We start from the raw sequence: 13,616 nt of genomic DNA on the forward strand, positions 1-13,616 counted from the left end.
GAGAGAATATGACTTCTAGAGAGAGAAGCTCCCAATCTGGAGTTCTAGAGAGTTTTAGAGAGAGAGAGAGGACTAAAAAAATGATCTAAAATATCAGATTCACGAACTGATATAACATGATCCGCTCGAGCGTGAAATGCCCCGCTCGAGTGTCAAATACGCTAACCCAATACTTTTGCAGACAGGTTAAACTTATGAAACCAAACATTCTCCGCTCGAGCACATAAACGGCCGCTCGAGCGGACAAGCAACTTCGAACGCATTTTGCATTTGTGTTTTGAGGGTGCTGCCTTTTAACCCCACCAGGGCGCTACCCTAGGACCCGCCAAGGGGCGCTGCCCCTTGGACCCCTATTAGCTGACCGGGCAGCCCGACCCCTACCAGGGCGCTACCCTTGGACCCGTCAAGGGGCGCTGCCCTCTAGACCCTTGCGGGCTGACCGGGCAGCTCGACCCCCGACCGGCCCAATCGAAGTGGCAAAATATGAAAGAATGATCGAAACCAGGATCGCTACATAAACTAATAAACAAACACCATTACAACAATCAAACAGTGAAAAAAACAAACTCCAACGCTAACACAAACAAAACTATAACTCTAAGTCGAACAGAGATCGAATGAAGATCTCCAACTCAATGAAGCTCTGATATATACAACTCAATGAAGCTATACTCGATAAATTTCTCTTGCTTTACAACTTGATAAAAGCAGTGGTTAATCTCGCATAACTTCGAATCGAAAAACAATAATCAATGAAGGAGAACTACTCTAGGGATGGAACGACAACAACATTGAGAAATTTGATTCAAATCTCTCACGAATATATGGATAGATAAAATTATCTAAAAAGAAATTTAAAAAAAATGTTACTGTATCCTCCATCAAGTACGTGCCTCTATGTGAGAGAGTTTATGAAGAAGAAGAATTACAGGTTGTCCTTTTCACCAAAAGGAGGCCCAATAGAGGAGTTTTGGCCAAATTTTCCTATTTTATATAGTAAAAATCAATGTCGTAAGTTTTACATTATTTATAAATTTTATTAGTATATATAGCGGTATCACACTTCTCCTCTTCTCATCTTTAACCCCCCCTATAGTTCCCCAAGCTCAATTTGTTTAGGATGAAATAAGTAAAAAATGAAAAAAAAATTAACTTCTGAGTTTATTTAGTTTGAAAGTGGTGGAAAGTGTAAGAAAACTAATTTTCTTGTACAACCCATATTAGTATTGTGACTAATTTTTTATTTCCTGCAAAAAAAACACAAGAAAAAAAAAATTGAATGTGTGAATTATATATAACTAAACTTTTAAATTTTTCTATTTTTTTCTTACAAAATTTGTATCTTAATCAAATGCTTGTTAGAAAAAATATTTTCTTTTTTATTTCTGTTCTTTCACATCATTTTCTTTTAGTTTTACCTTCTACCGAATTTTCTTTTTCATCGAACAGAGCCTTAATGATAAAATTTAAAAAACAAAATAAAAAGATGAATCATTATTCTTATATATTGGTCCCTCTATATTAAAATCTTGGATCCATTCCCAAATACCAGAGTGCACAAAACAAAAGAAAAAAAAAAAGAAGAGAGAAGTATGACCACATTAATTACGTGATAATTAAGAGTGCTAAGTCAATGCCAAACTCGCACTACTATGGAATAGTTAGTTTGGTTTTGGAGATGCTACAAATACAAAAATCGATTGCATAATCAAAACACACAATTTGTTAGTAAAATCTATTTATGAAAAATTTTATGTATTTATGTACATTTTGTGTCTAATTTTATAACTGATTTATATATTTGTAGATTTGTTTAATAGAGATAGGAATGGTCAGAAAACAATGGATTGACAATTCATCCATCTTTTATGAGCATTTTCAAGGAACTCTTTAAGTGAGGCTGGTTATTATTATAACTAATATTATCATGTTTTAGGCACTCAAATAGGTTAGCTATTACAATAGTTATTTTAACAAAAAATTTCAAGGTTAGTTATATTTGAAGAGCCTTGAGAGATTTTTTAAACAGTTTGTGTGTATGACTAGGTAAAATAAGGAGTAGCATTGGAATATATAGATAAAAAAATAATAATTAAACAAAATAAAAAAAATACATTTTTTATATTTTAATGAAGAGTATGATTGGTGTTGCTCTTATGCCACAACTTTATAACCACCGTGTAATTATTAAGTAGTACTGAAGCATTATAGTATTATTTTACAACGTATTATTTTACGAATGGGTCCAACTTACCTTTGTTTGGTAGTGTTACAATTTTTCATTGATCGGAAATATCACATAGACATTGCAACATATAATACTCTAAAAATATCTATAAAAAAATTATAAAAAAAAATTCATAATGACCTTGCTTTATAAATTACAAATGTACAATCGGCTAATGCATCTATTTTTCTTCATATATTCTGTTTTGATTTTTGGATTTCACAATATTAAAAAAAAAATGAAACGAAACGAAAAAATGAAGTGAGAGATGAACTATAGTAATGCATAAATATTGGTTTTTCTTCACAACTATTTAAGTTTTTCGGGTTTGACAAATAAAATTTGTTGCTTTTTGTTTATAGTAAATCTTCTTTTTTTTTTCATTTCGTCAATTTTTTTTTTTTTTTTTGTAAGTCTATTAAACTCAAAGAACCCCCCCCCCTTTTTTTCTTTTCTAATGGACCATATTTTAAAAATATCAAAAAGAGAATAAAGGGAAAAAAATGTCAATTTTTCTCTTTTTAAATCTATTGGTTTTTTTTGACCATATCTAAAAATTAAGATAAATTGGGCATTTTTATTCAAACTAAAAAATTAGACTTAATTTTCAAACTCAATAATTTATTAAAATATTTAAGACAACACTCTCTCTTATATCTTTTCTAATTATTAATCAATCATCTTACTTACAAATTGAGTCTAAAAAACAAGCGTAGAAAATGGGTTTTTATATCATTTTTCTAAATGATACAAATTATCAGCCCAAAAAATAAATAAATAAAAACTTCTTTAATAGTTTATGTTAGTTAAGCTGGCATCCCATGTTTAGAAATTATATTCTATTTCTTATTGAAATTTGTCTATTAAGGGTGGGCAAACATTAATCTGAGGGAGAATTCCACAATATACACTCATTATCATATGAACTTTTAGTTATGTTATTTTCCTTTTTAATTATAATTTTTAGTTACGCTATTTTCTTTTTTAATTATAATATTTTTCTTTAATTATGATATTATTTTGAGATATTTAGTTATGCTTCACATAGTATTTGATTATGATTTTTTTTAATTATAATTTCAAAAAAATATAAAATTATATATATTTTTCTTTAATTATAAAATACATATAATACCTACCATTTACAAAGTATATACATAATCTTTCCCATGACTTGAGAACTAGAATTCGATTAGTCGTGTCATGTCTACATTTTATAGATTCATTTATGCTCATTCTCTAGGAGCTAAACTTTTATTTTTAGGGTTGGTCCACCAATAAAAAATCATTTAAATCTCTTCTACATAAAAATTCATTCTTTTGTCCCCAATCGATCCTATGACATTCGGGAAATTATGTTTTCAGGTAATAATTTTTTTCAAGTACACATAATATCTTTTTAATACATACATCAAAAAAAAATTAAAATTTTCAATATATGTCTCTTTGTTTCAACGGTAATGCTACGTAGCTCGAAAGAGCTTCCCCGAATTCCCACCGAAACGAAAACGATGTCGTTCTCGGCGTTTTCATTTTTTTTTTTTTTTTTCAGAAGAAGAAGAAGAAAATCAGAAGGAAGAAGAAGAGGAGGAGGGACTGGAGGGGGCCAACAAATTGGGCTGGAGGTGGAGGAGGGGCGGGGGCTGCGAGGTAGAGGCTGCGACGACGATCGGCGGAGGCGGGGCTACGACGATAGGCAGAGGCGACGGCGGAGGGCTGCGACGGCGGGCGGAGGGTGCTGCGACGACGACCTGCCTCCTCTCTCTCTCTCTCTCTCTCTCTCTTTCTCTCTCTCCCTCTCTCTCTCCTCTCCCTCTCCCTCTCCTTCTCCTTCTCCTCTCCCTCTGTTTCAGACCTGCAAGACGAAGAAGAAGAAGAAAAAAAAAAAAAGAATGCCCAAAACGACGTCGTTTTGGGCATTCAGGGGATTATGGGGGAGAAAATTCGAGCTACAAATCATTATTCTTGTTTCAATAATACTCTTATCTTCAATTTTAAAACCCCAAGCTATGTGTAGTTTCAATTTTTGAATTTTTTTTGAAAAATATAATTTAGTTTGACAAAAATAAATACAAAAAATATATATTTTTAAAATTTTAATTTTTTTTTTACCTTCTAAGAGGATAAAACATATGAAAATAATGAAAAACACCAATAAATCCTAAATTTTAATTTGTTAAACCATTGGGTCCTGCCTTTTATTTTGTAGACTAATAAATCCTATTTGAATGTTAAAAGCTCACTATAGGTCTTTTTTAGATTTCCCTCCTTTCCGAACATCAGCAACATTAACTACACCAACTACATCATCAACATCAACTACATCATCAAACATCACCAACATCATAAAACATCATCAACATTAATCAAACATCAACTATATCATCAAACATCAACTACATCATCAAATATCACCAACATCACCAACATCATAAAACATCAACTACATCATCAAACATCATCAAACATCTACTACATCATTAAACATCATCAACATTACCAGCATCATAAAACACCATCAACATCATCAAACATCAACTACAACATCACCAACATCACCAACATTGTTAGCATCATCAAACATCAACTACATCTTCAACCTCATCAACATCATAAAACATCATCAACATCAACTACATCATCATACATCATCAACATCACCAACATTGTGAATATCATCAAACATCAACTACATCTTCAACCTCATCAAACATCATCATACACCAATATGAGATACAATATATTGATATTTATACAATATAACAAAGAAAAAAGGACTAAATGGTTTACAAAAAAACACTCAGGACTAGATAGAGTAACATTTCTCAATATGGGATTTATGAGTAATTTTTCTTTTTTTTAATTTATTATTATTTTTATTAAATTAGTTTTTAGTTTTTTTTTAAACATATTTAAAACCAGACCAAACAGAACCTAATTTTTCTTCCATTCACCCACCCTTCATTTGCTACCGTTGCCGTCATTTTCAACCCTCCATCACCATCACCACCACCACCACCACCACTACTGTCACTCTTAACTCATTCCCTTTCATCCTAGACCTCTACAATCAACCTTCAAAGTGGGTGATTCACAGCGGAGGCTTGTGGAAGTGTATAATTTATGGCAAAAAGTAGTTCTAGGCAAAGAGGGAATAAGGCGATTAGACGGAATGACAGAGGAGAGAGATGATGCTGGCAATAGAGGAAGATTGTGGTGTTATAAAATTAAGATTTGAGTGGAAGCAGAAAAAGACATTATGGTATTTTTATTCTAAAACAGAATTGTATTATGAAAATATTTCATTAAATGTGTGAATTGAGAAAAATTGATGTGTGAAAATAGAATTACCTATTACTTCCAACACCTCCTAATATAGTTTCTATACCCACTGTCACTTACCTCCCTCTCTTTTCTTTTGGAGGTGGAGGGTTAAGCAGTTGTTTTTTTTTTTAAAAAAAAAATAAAATAAAATAAAGGAGACAAAAGAAAAGGGATGAAGGGGATTAATTCTATTTAAATAATATTTCTATTATGATCAGCTATTTTTTAATAGTTGATAATTTTGTAGCAAATTATAAAAAAATAAAATAAAAAATAAAAAATAATAATAATAAAACTTATTTAATGTTTTATGTTAAGCATAACACCATATCCCGTATGAAGATATTATAGTCCATTTCATATTACAATTTTTCCCTTAGGAATGGGCAAATGCTAGTTCGAGGGGCTAGAGCTCGATTAGTCATACTAATCTTAACGTCTTCCTTGTAAAATTCAGACCTAATCTTTAAACAATGACAATTTTATCTGCCTAATGCTTGCCCCACTGTGTTATTTTATTTTTTAAAATAGCAATTGGTATGAAATAATTTCTTTTTTCAAAATAATTTCTTGTAAATTATAGTTAAACTATATATATGTTTATGTATATGTAAATATACATTCCATTTGCTTTGGCGATTTTTTTTTTTAATATGTTTTTCGTATTTTCTGATATTTGATACAATGAAAAATAAAAGTTAACGGAAAACATTTTCTATAATTTAAAAAAAAGGCCTATATAAGCTAAAAATATTTTTCACTTTTAAAAGTCAGAAAATATTTTCTGAATTAAAATCTTAGCAATAGCATTACACTACCACTGCCACTCTCACCTCTACCACCACACCACTATCCTCACGGCCGCTGTCACCATTACTATCGCCATTACCACCGCCACCACCCCACTACCATGCCACCACCTCCACCTCCACCTTCGTTTTACCACCACTACCACGAAACATAGAAAATATTTTCCATTTTAAAATATTTTTTTATCTAAACAAATGTAGCTATAATATTAGTTTAAAAAAAAATGTTGCTGCGAATGCAATGTTGAAGAGTACTTTTAACACTATTGTTCTATAAAAATATAACTTAAATAAATATATGTAGTAATTTCTTATGATGTTAAATTATAGGATAAATTACACATATTTCTCCTGAGGTTTTTGACAAATACAAAAACCTCCCTTGTGGATTATAGAAACCTCTCCTATTTTTGCTGACAATATCAAGATTATCCTGCGTTAATTTAGCAAAAACGTTGTTACTTTTCTAGCCAAAATGACTATATTATCCCTCTGAACTAATAAGGTATTTAAATGAAAATTTTCACTCACCTACACTGAGGTTTTGCATATATATTATTAAATATCCATAAATATTATAACTTAACATCCTTATAGTTTAATGTAAGACCATAATAATTAATACAATACTTATCACACTTATTTCACACTATATAAACAACGAAATATTTATCAATTTTAATTAATACATTTATTATTTAATTTCTTTTTTTTTCTTTTTTTAAGTTGAAAAAAATGAATTAATTTTTTTTCAGCAATTTATCTTACTTATTTATTCATATGTAAGAAAATTATTTATCCTTAAATTGTTAAAACATTATTAACAAATTTTAATTTTTATCTTTGAGTCATTAAATTTCTAGTCGATACATATTTTAAAAAAAATATGTGAGTTATTCTTACATGATTAAAAAAATTAAAAAATAAATATAGAATTTAAAAAAAAATCTAATCGCCTTACAATAAATTAAAATTAGTTAATAGAAAATGAAAGATGAAGAAACCTTTTGAGAATAATAAAGAATTCAAACAATTTCTCATTTCTTACCCCTAAAAATAAAATTAATCTTTACTTGAATGGAGAAATTATTTTTGAATACTAAAATACTCAATTAATATATTCTCCATCTTTATTTTTCTCATTTAAACTATTTTCATTAAGTTAAATGTTAAAATTAATTTCTTCACACCTTCATTAATGCTTAAATTTTTACTTTATTTTTTAATTTCTCCCTTTTATTGTGTTATGTTATTATTTATAGCGAAATGTTATTATTTAAATTATCTAATACTCATATAATGTCATTGACGAGGTTGAGAAATCAGACTCTAATACTAATTTAAACACACAACGAAATAAAACACTTTCTAAAGAAAAAAAAATGTAAATGTAATTTAATTTACCGTATTAAATATATATGAAATTATTATTTATTTTTCATAATTCTTTTTAAAACATAAATGCAATTTCTTAACTCAATTTTTTTACACAAGTTTTTGAACTTTTATAAACAAAAAAATAAAATAAAAATTCAACCATTAATGGAATGACAAATAAATTTTAAGATTTAATTTAATAAAAATAGCTTAAATGAGATAAAATAAAGATGGAGAAATAGATTTTAAGTAACACAATGTGTGAGTTGAGTATAAAACATGTGCATTCGGCAAACAAAGCATATCTAAACCCATCCTTCAGAGGCCCAAATTGAATCTTGCCCATTGTATTGTCAAGAAGATGAAGCACTGAGCATGCTAAATGATGTACCGAGTAAGTGGATTAGGCAGAATTGGCAAGCAATTAAGCCGAGTACCAAAGTGGGCCCAGACTGTCCCTTTCCAAAGGTATAATAGGAACTTGGGTTCTAACATTCAAATGATGATGACAAACAGGTCAAATTATGTAGAAAATATCTATACCATCTACACCAGAGGACTTTATAAAGAACGTACATACAAGGAAAAATGTATGCACTAGGAACTAATTGAACTTTGTCTTAAAAATATCATACTCGTTCCCTCCCATACACAACCTACTAATTTAACCGTCGGATTGTTAATTCTGGCATCTCTGACCAAAGTATTTCCTATTTTATATATTAGAGCGAGGATTAAAGAAAGGTCTGTTTGGGATGAAATAATATTGAAGAACCACTCCTCACCCATACATAACAAATTAATTCAGTATTTTATTATTCTCAAATAATTTTTCCATTCAAATAAAGATTAATTTTAATTTTAGGTATAAGAAATGATAAATTGTTTGAATTGTTTATTATTCTCAAGTGATTTCTTGATCTTTCATTCCCTATTAATTAATTTTAATTTATCGTGAGGCAATTAAATTTTTTTTACTTCTATTTTTATTTTTTTTATTTTTTTAATCGTGTGAGAAATACCAACATATGTTTTTTTAAATATGCATCAACTAAAAATTTAATGACTCAAAGATAAAAATGAAAATTCGAGAATGATATATGATTGAGAAAAGATAAAATAATATATATTTTTTAAATATGAATAAATAAGTAATGTAAATTATTGGGAAAAATATGTATGGATTTTTTATAATGTATATGCAAAATCTCAAGAGATGTGAGTAAGATTTCTCATTTGAATAGATAAAGTAATTAATGGGCAATTGTGTCATTTTTGGTATGACATTAGCAAATTCTGTTAAATAGCTTAACAATGGGAGAATCTTGATGATAGTTTCAAAAATAAGGGAGGTTAGTATAATTATTGAAATCACAGGAAAGATCCTTATAATTGTCAAAAATCTTAGGAGAAGTTAGTGTAATTTATCTTAAATTATACCATACTAAAGTAAAACTCAATTTGATAATAATAATAATAAGCAAAATGAATTTTTTTTTTTTTTTTTGGTTTGCCACTTTATTGAAAGTAATATGTTCAAAAATGCTTGGGACTCTCAAAGTTGGGGACCCCCATAACCTCCAAAATGATGTGGACCAATCATGTGTTTTTATTTTTTCCTTTCCTTTCTGGACCAATCACAAGTGAATGAAGGTTGTGGGGGTTTTGTTTTTTAGGAGTCTATAGTATTGTTGTAATATGTTTAACCATAATTAGAGATTTGATTCACAATAGATTTCTGTATCTTACCTTTGGGGTATATTTGATTAGCAAGATTAATCAGGAGGGGATTAATAATCAATAAGATTAGTGCATTATTAATTATCTACAGGGGTGGAGCCATGTAGGGGCGAGGGGGGTCACGTGTCCCCTGACTTTTCATTTTTTTTGGGTTTGCGCTGTGTGATGTGTATTAAAGATTCGAAAAATTTGCTACTCTCAGGTGACGCAATCACCAGTGCCTCTGCCATTTTTTTTTTACTGGATGGGTTTGGCTTTGGTCCAGTCCAAGATCGGACTAGACCGTACTGTTGGGCCTGTGGAGGCCCACCACGGGTCCCGTTTTGATAATCTGAACCGTTCAATATGTAGAACTCGTTGAATACTATATGCTTGTAAAAATCATGTTGATCGGATATCGATAACTTTGTGATCAAAATAGTTTTTTGCCAACCATTAATCTTTTCACCGTCCATTTTTTTTTTATATATACAAAACTGATTTGATCACATAGTTATTGATAATCAATCAACGTGATTTTTTACAGGCATATAGTACTCGACGAGTTCTACACATTGAACGGTTCAGATTATCAAATGGGACCCGTGGTAGGCCCTCACGGGCCTAACAACACGGTCTAGTCCGATCTTGGACTAGACCAAAGCAAGGCCCCTTAATGGATATATATATATATATATATATATATAGAAATTAGTATTTAATAGGATTCTCCCATTGCAGGATGATTACGATACAAATAGGTTAAAAATTAATTTTTTAATTTTTTTTTAAATTTTTTATAAAAAAATAGAGAAATAATATGATTATAAAAAATTAAAAAGTAAAAAAATTAACTTTTAACTAATTTTCTAGAATAAACCTATATAGTGGTATATGTACCCTTGATGGATTTGTTATTAATTATGAAGATTATCAATTTTATTCCTTTCCATTTTAAAATATTAATTTTTTATTTAATTTTTTGTTATCTTAAAATATTAATTATTTTTTTTTAAAAAAAATCAAAAATTAAGTTAACATGAATTTTTTTATTTTGCTTTTATTTTAAATTTATTAATATTAATATACATAAAAGCATGAAATTAATGTTCTCCAAACGAATGATATGTTTGTAGCTCGAGGGAGAAAAAGGCACAATGCTCAAGAAATTACAAACTTACATCACTATCGTGCTGAATTATTCTACCCTATTTTGGATATGCAAATTTAAGAACTAAATGATCATTTCAGTCGAACATTGAGTTGTTACTTTGTGTGGTATGTTTGAATCCATCCAACTCTTTCTCCAGTTTTGACGAAAAAAAAAGTTAATTCATCTTGCAGAATTTTATCCCGAAGAATTTTCTTCAATGGAGCTCATGGTACATAATGATCAACTTGATACATATATTATCGATATGCTATCCAGTAGTGAGTTCTCAAGGTTGAATGGAATTGCTAATCTTGCTAAGAAAATGGTGGAGATTGGAAGAAACAAAGTATATCCATCGGTGTATTTGCTTTTGGCTTTAGAATTAATCTTACCTATTGCAACTGCTACTATTGAGAGGGTATTTTTAGCTATGAATATTGCGAAGAATCGGTTGCGGAACCGAATGTGTGATGAATGCATGAATGATAACTTGGTTGTCTACATTGAGAGAGATATTTTTGATGGCATTGACAATGATACTATCATGGAAAGATTTCAAAAAATGAAAACTTATCAGGGTCAATTGTAAAAATTTAAAATTAAAAACTTTTGGTAATGAATATTAATTTTTAATGTTTCATATTAGCTTGAAAAATTATTATTATGCTATTCTTATTAATTGGGGAAGAAAAATTTTGAGATTACAATTAATAGGTGCCCCTCCTATATTAAACTATTGGCTCCGCCACTAGTTATCTAGTTAGATTAATGAGATATATAATTTTCTCTTGCCAATGTTTGTTTTGTAATAAATATAAAAATACATAATCTCAATAATATGCCTGTTTTGCTTTATTAATTGTAGGATTAAAAAATCGTTAATTTTGTTAAATAGAACAACCATTAGAATCTAATCCGAACAATAAAATTTGGAAACAAATAATGAAATATAAGTCCCATGGATTAATAATTTTAATTCTATATTGTAGTCCATTTAGAGCTTGTATGGGAAGATGTTTTGGCTAAAATAGCCATATAAGACAAAGCAGACTATTTTAGCTGAATATGACAAAATATCACATCCAACCCATAATCATTTAATTATTTTTCTCATAAAAGTAAAAAAAAAAAAAAAAAAAACTAAAAGTCTATCCCAAGCGAAACTTTTTAGCCCTAGACTAAAATAGTTAAAAAGTTAAAAAGCCAACCCGCATTTCAAACAAGCTATCAATCAAACAAAGCCATTACATCTATTTGAAAGAAACAGAGGGTGCCCAAGCCCAAGAAGAAATATTTGTTAAGGCACTTACCAATAAGTCCCATACACAAAGTTTAAAACTCATCTAATCCTATAACAAAATACTTGTACCAATTATTCCTACATATTTTTAATTGTTACCAAAAACTCTTTTTATTTTTCTTTTTATCACTTTAAAAATGTTGCTACATCCAACGATTTCCGTCAGACTCATCAAAGACTCGCCGGAATATTCAGCATCACCGAAAAGTCGCCAGAGCATCACCGGAAGTTCGTCAGAGTGTTCTAAAAGTCACTGGAAAATGTCAAGAATATTATCGGAGACTCACTAGAATATTCAGAATATTGCCGACAAAAAATATATAAATTGAGAAATTATAGTTAAAAAACATAACAACAAACAATTAAGCCAATAATCTGTAATATTGATCATACTGAAAAGTAAGCTTTGAAATAGTAAAATATTACAGTTTCAAAGCATTATTCTATTAAGCTGGAAAACATGTTATGAAACTGCAAATTTTTGCAATTTTAAAGCATGATTCATTTCAGCACCAAAAACAATTGAAACTGTAAAAATTTTCAGTTTTCACCACCTGTAACTATAACTTAAAAACAACTTATTCTGAACTTCAAAATTTTCTCCATTAAAACAGAAAAATAGACGTATGTAACAAAGAAAATGTAGAAAAATTGAGAAATCGAAGGAAAGAATAGATATAGAAAAAATATTATACCCCGGTAACTATTTTTTGTTTTGATCTAGTCGTGTCTCATCTAGATCTACATTAGATTTGAGTAGATCTACTTATCTTCTTCGTCGTTGGTGAGGATGAAGTAACGAGTTGATTAAGGTATGAATATCAGTATTGAATGGTTATGGAAGAAATATAAGTTGATCTTGAATATTGAACATTTATTTGGCACTTATATTTTAATTAAACTTCATACATTGTTTTAGACTGTTTCTACTGGGCTTTTGCTCACCTTACTTGGGAAACCATTTTCAGGTACAAGTGATATGCTTCCTCTAAGGACATAGCTTGGGAGGACTGTAGACCGCCCCGAGAACTCCTGGCTCCACGCGTGAGGGCGCGAAATCATGGTTCTTAGCTACTACAGTTCAGACTCATGTCACGGTTCTGAATCTAATCTCACAAAGTGCAATGTAAGACTGATAAATCACCAAAGAGTCCAAATCCGGCAAATCATTTTGGAAAATTGATTTTAATCAAGAAGTGTCAAACATGGACTGTTTTGCCAGATTTTAGAGTCGCCACCTAAATATTTTATTTTGGGAAATTTAGGAAACCCTGACTCGTGCCTAAGGCCACGTATCCGTCATCATCAAAATTGCCTCGGCTCAGAAACTTGGGTACGAGGGGAGAAGGTCATGAAATGAGCACCCCCACTCGCCCGATCAAAGATCGACCTCTACTAACAAGATATGTTGTTTTTGAAAACACATGCATTCTTATTCCGGTTTATTAGCTAGCTTACCATGTGATGTGCACATCATACAAGTATAGACTTAATCACGCGGATTGGAACAAAACAACTCATATTTGTTTTTGAAAGTGGTTTGAAGTTGCTACTCACAAGTAGGCTAAGACATGGATTTGCCACCCTCAAGTGGGCTTAGAAAAACATGATTTTGCCACTTCAAGTGGGCTTAAAACTCACAATCATCGAGTTGTTCCAATTCAGGCAATCAAACCTCCACCCACAGGCATTCAAATAGTTTAAGCA

General features: G+C 30.1%; 1 protein-coding gene across 1 annotated transcript; it reads left to right on the forward strand.

The window, feature by feature from the left end:
* Positions 1–10,826: 10,826 nt before the first annotated feature.
* LOC145802828 (uncharacterized) lies at positions 10,827–11,198 on the forward strand. Its single transcript, XM_082895619.1, has one exon. It carries the CDS (start codon positions 10,827–10,829, stop codon positions 11,196–11,198), a length of 372 nt encoding a protein of 123 aa, XP_082751745.1.
* Positions 11,199–13,616: the final 2,418 nt, after the last annotated feature.

This window comes from Camellia sinensis, chromosome 11, assembly GCF_055761805.1.
Source record: "Camellia sinensis isolate YWXY chromosome 11, ASM5576180v1, whole genome shotgun sequence".
Classification (NCBI taxonomy): domain Eukaryota; kingdom Viridiplantae; phylum Streptophyta; class Magnoliopsida; order Ericales; family Theaceae; genus Camellia; species Camellia sinensis.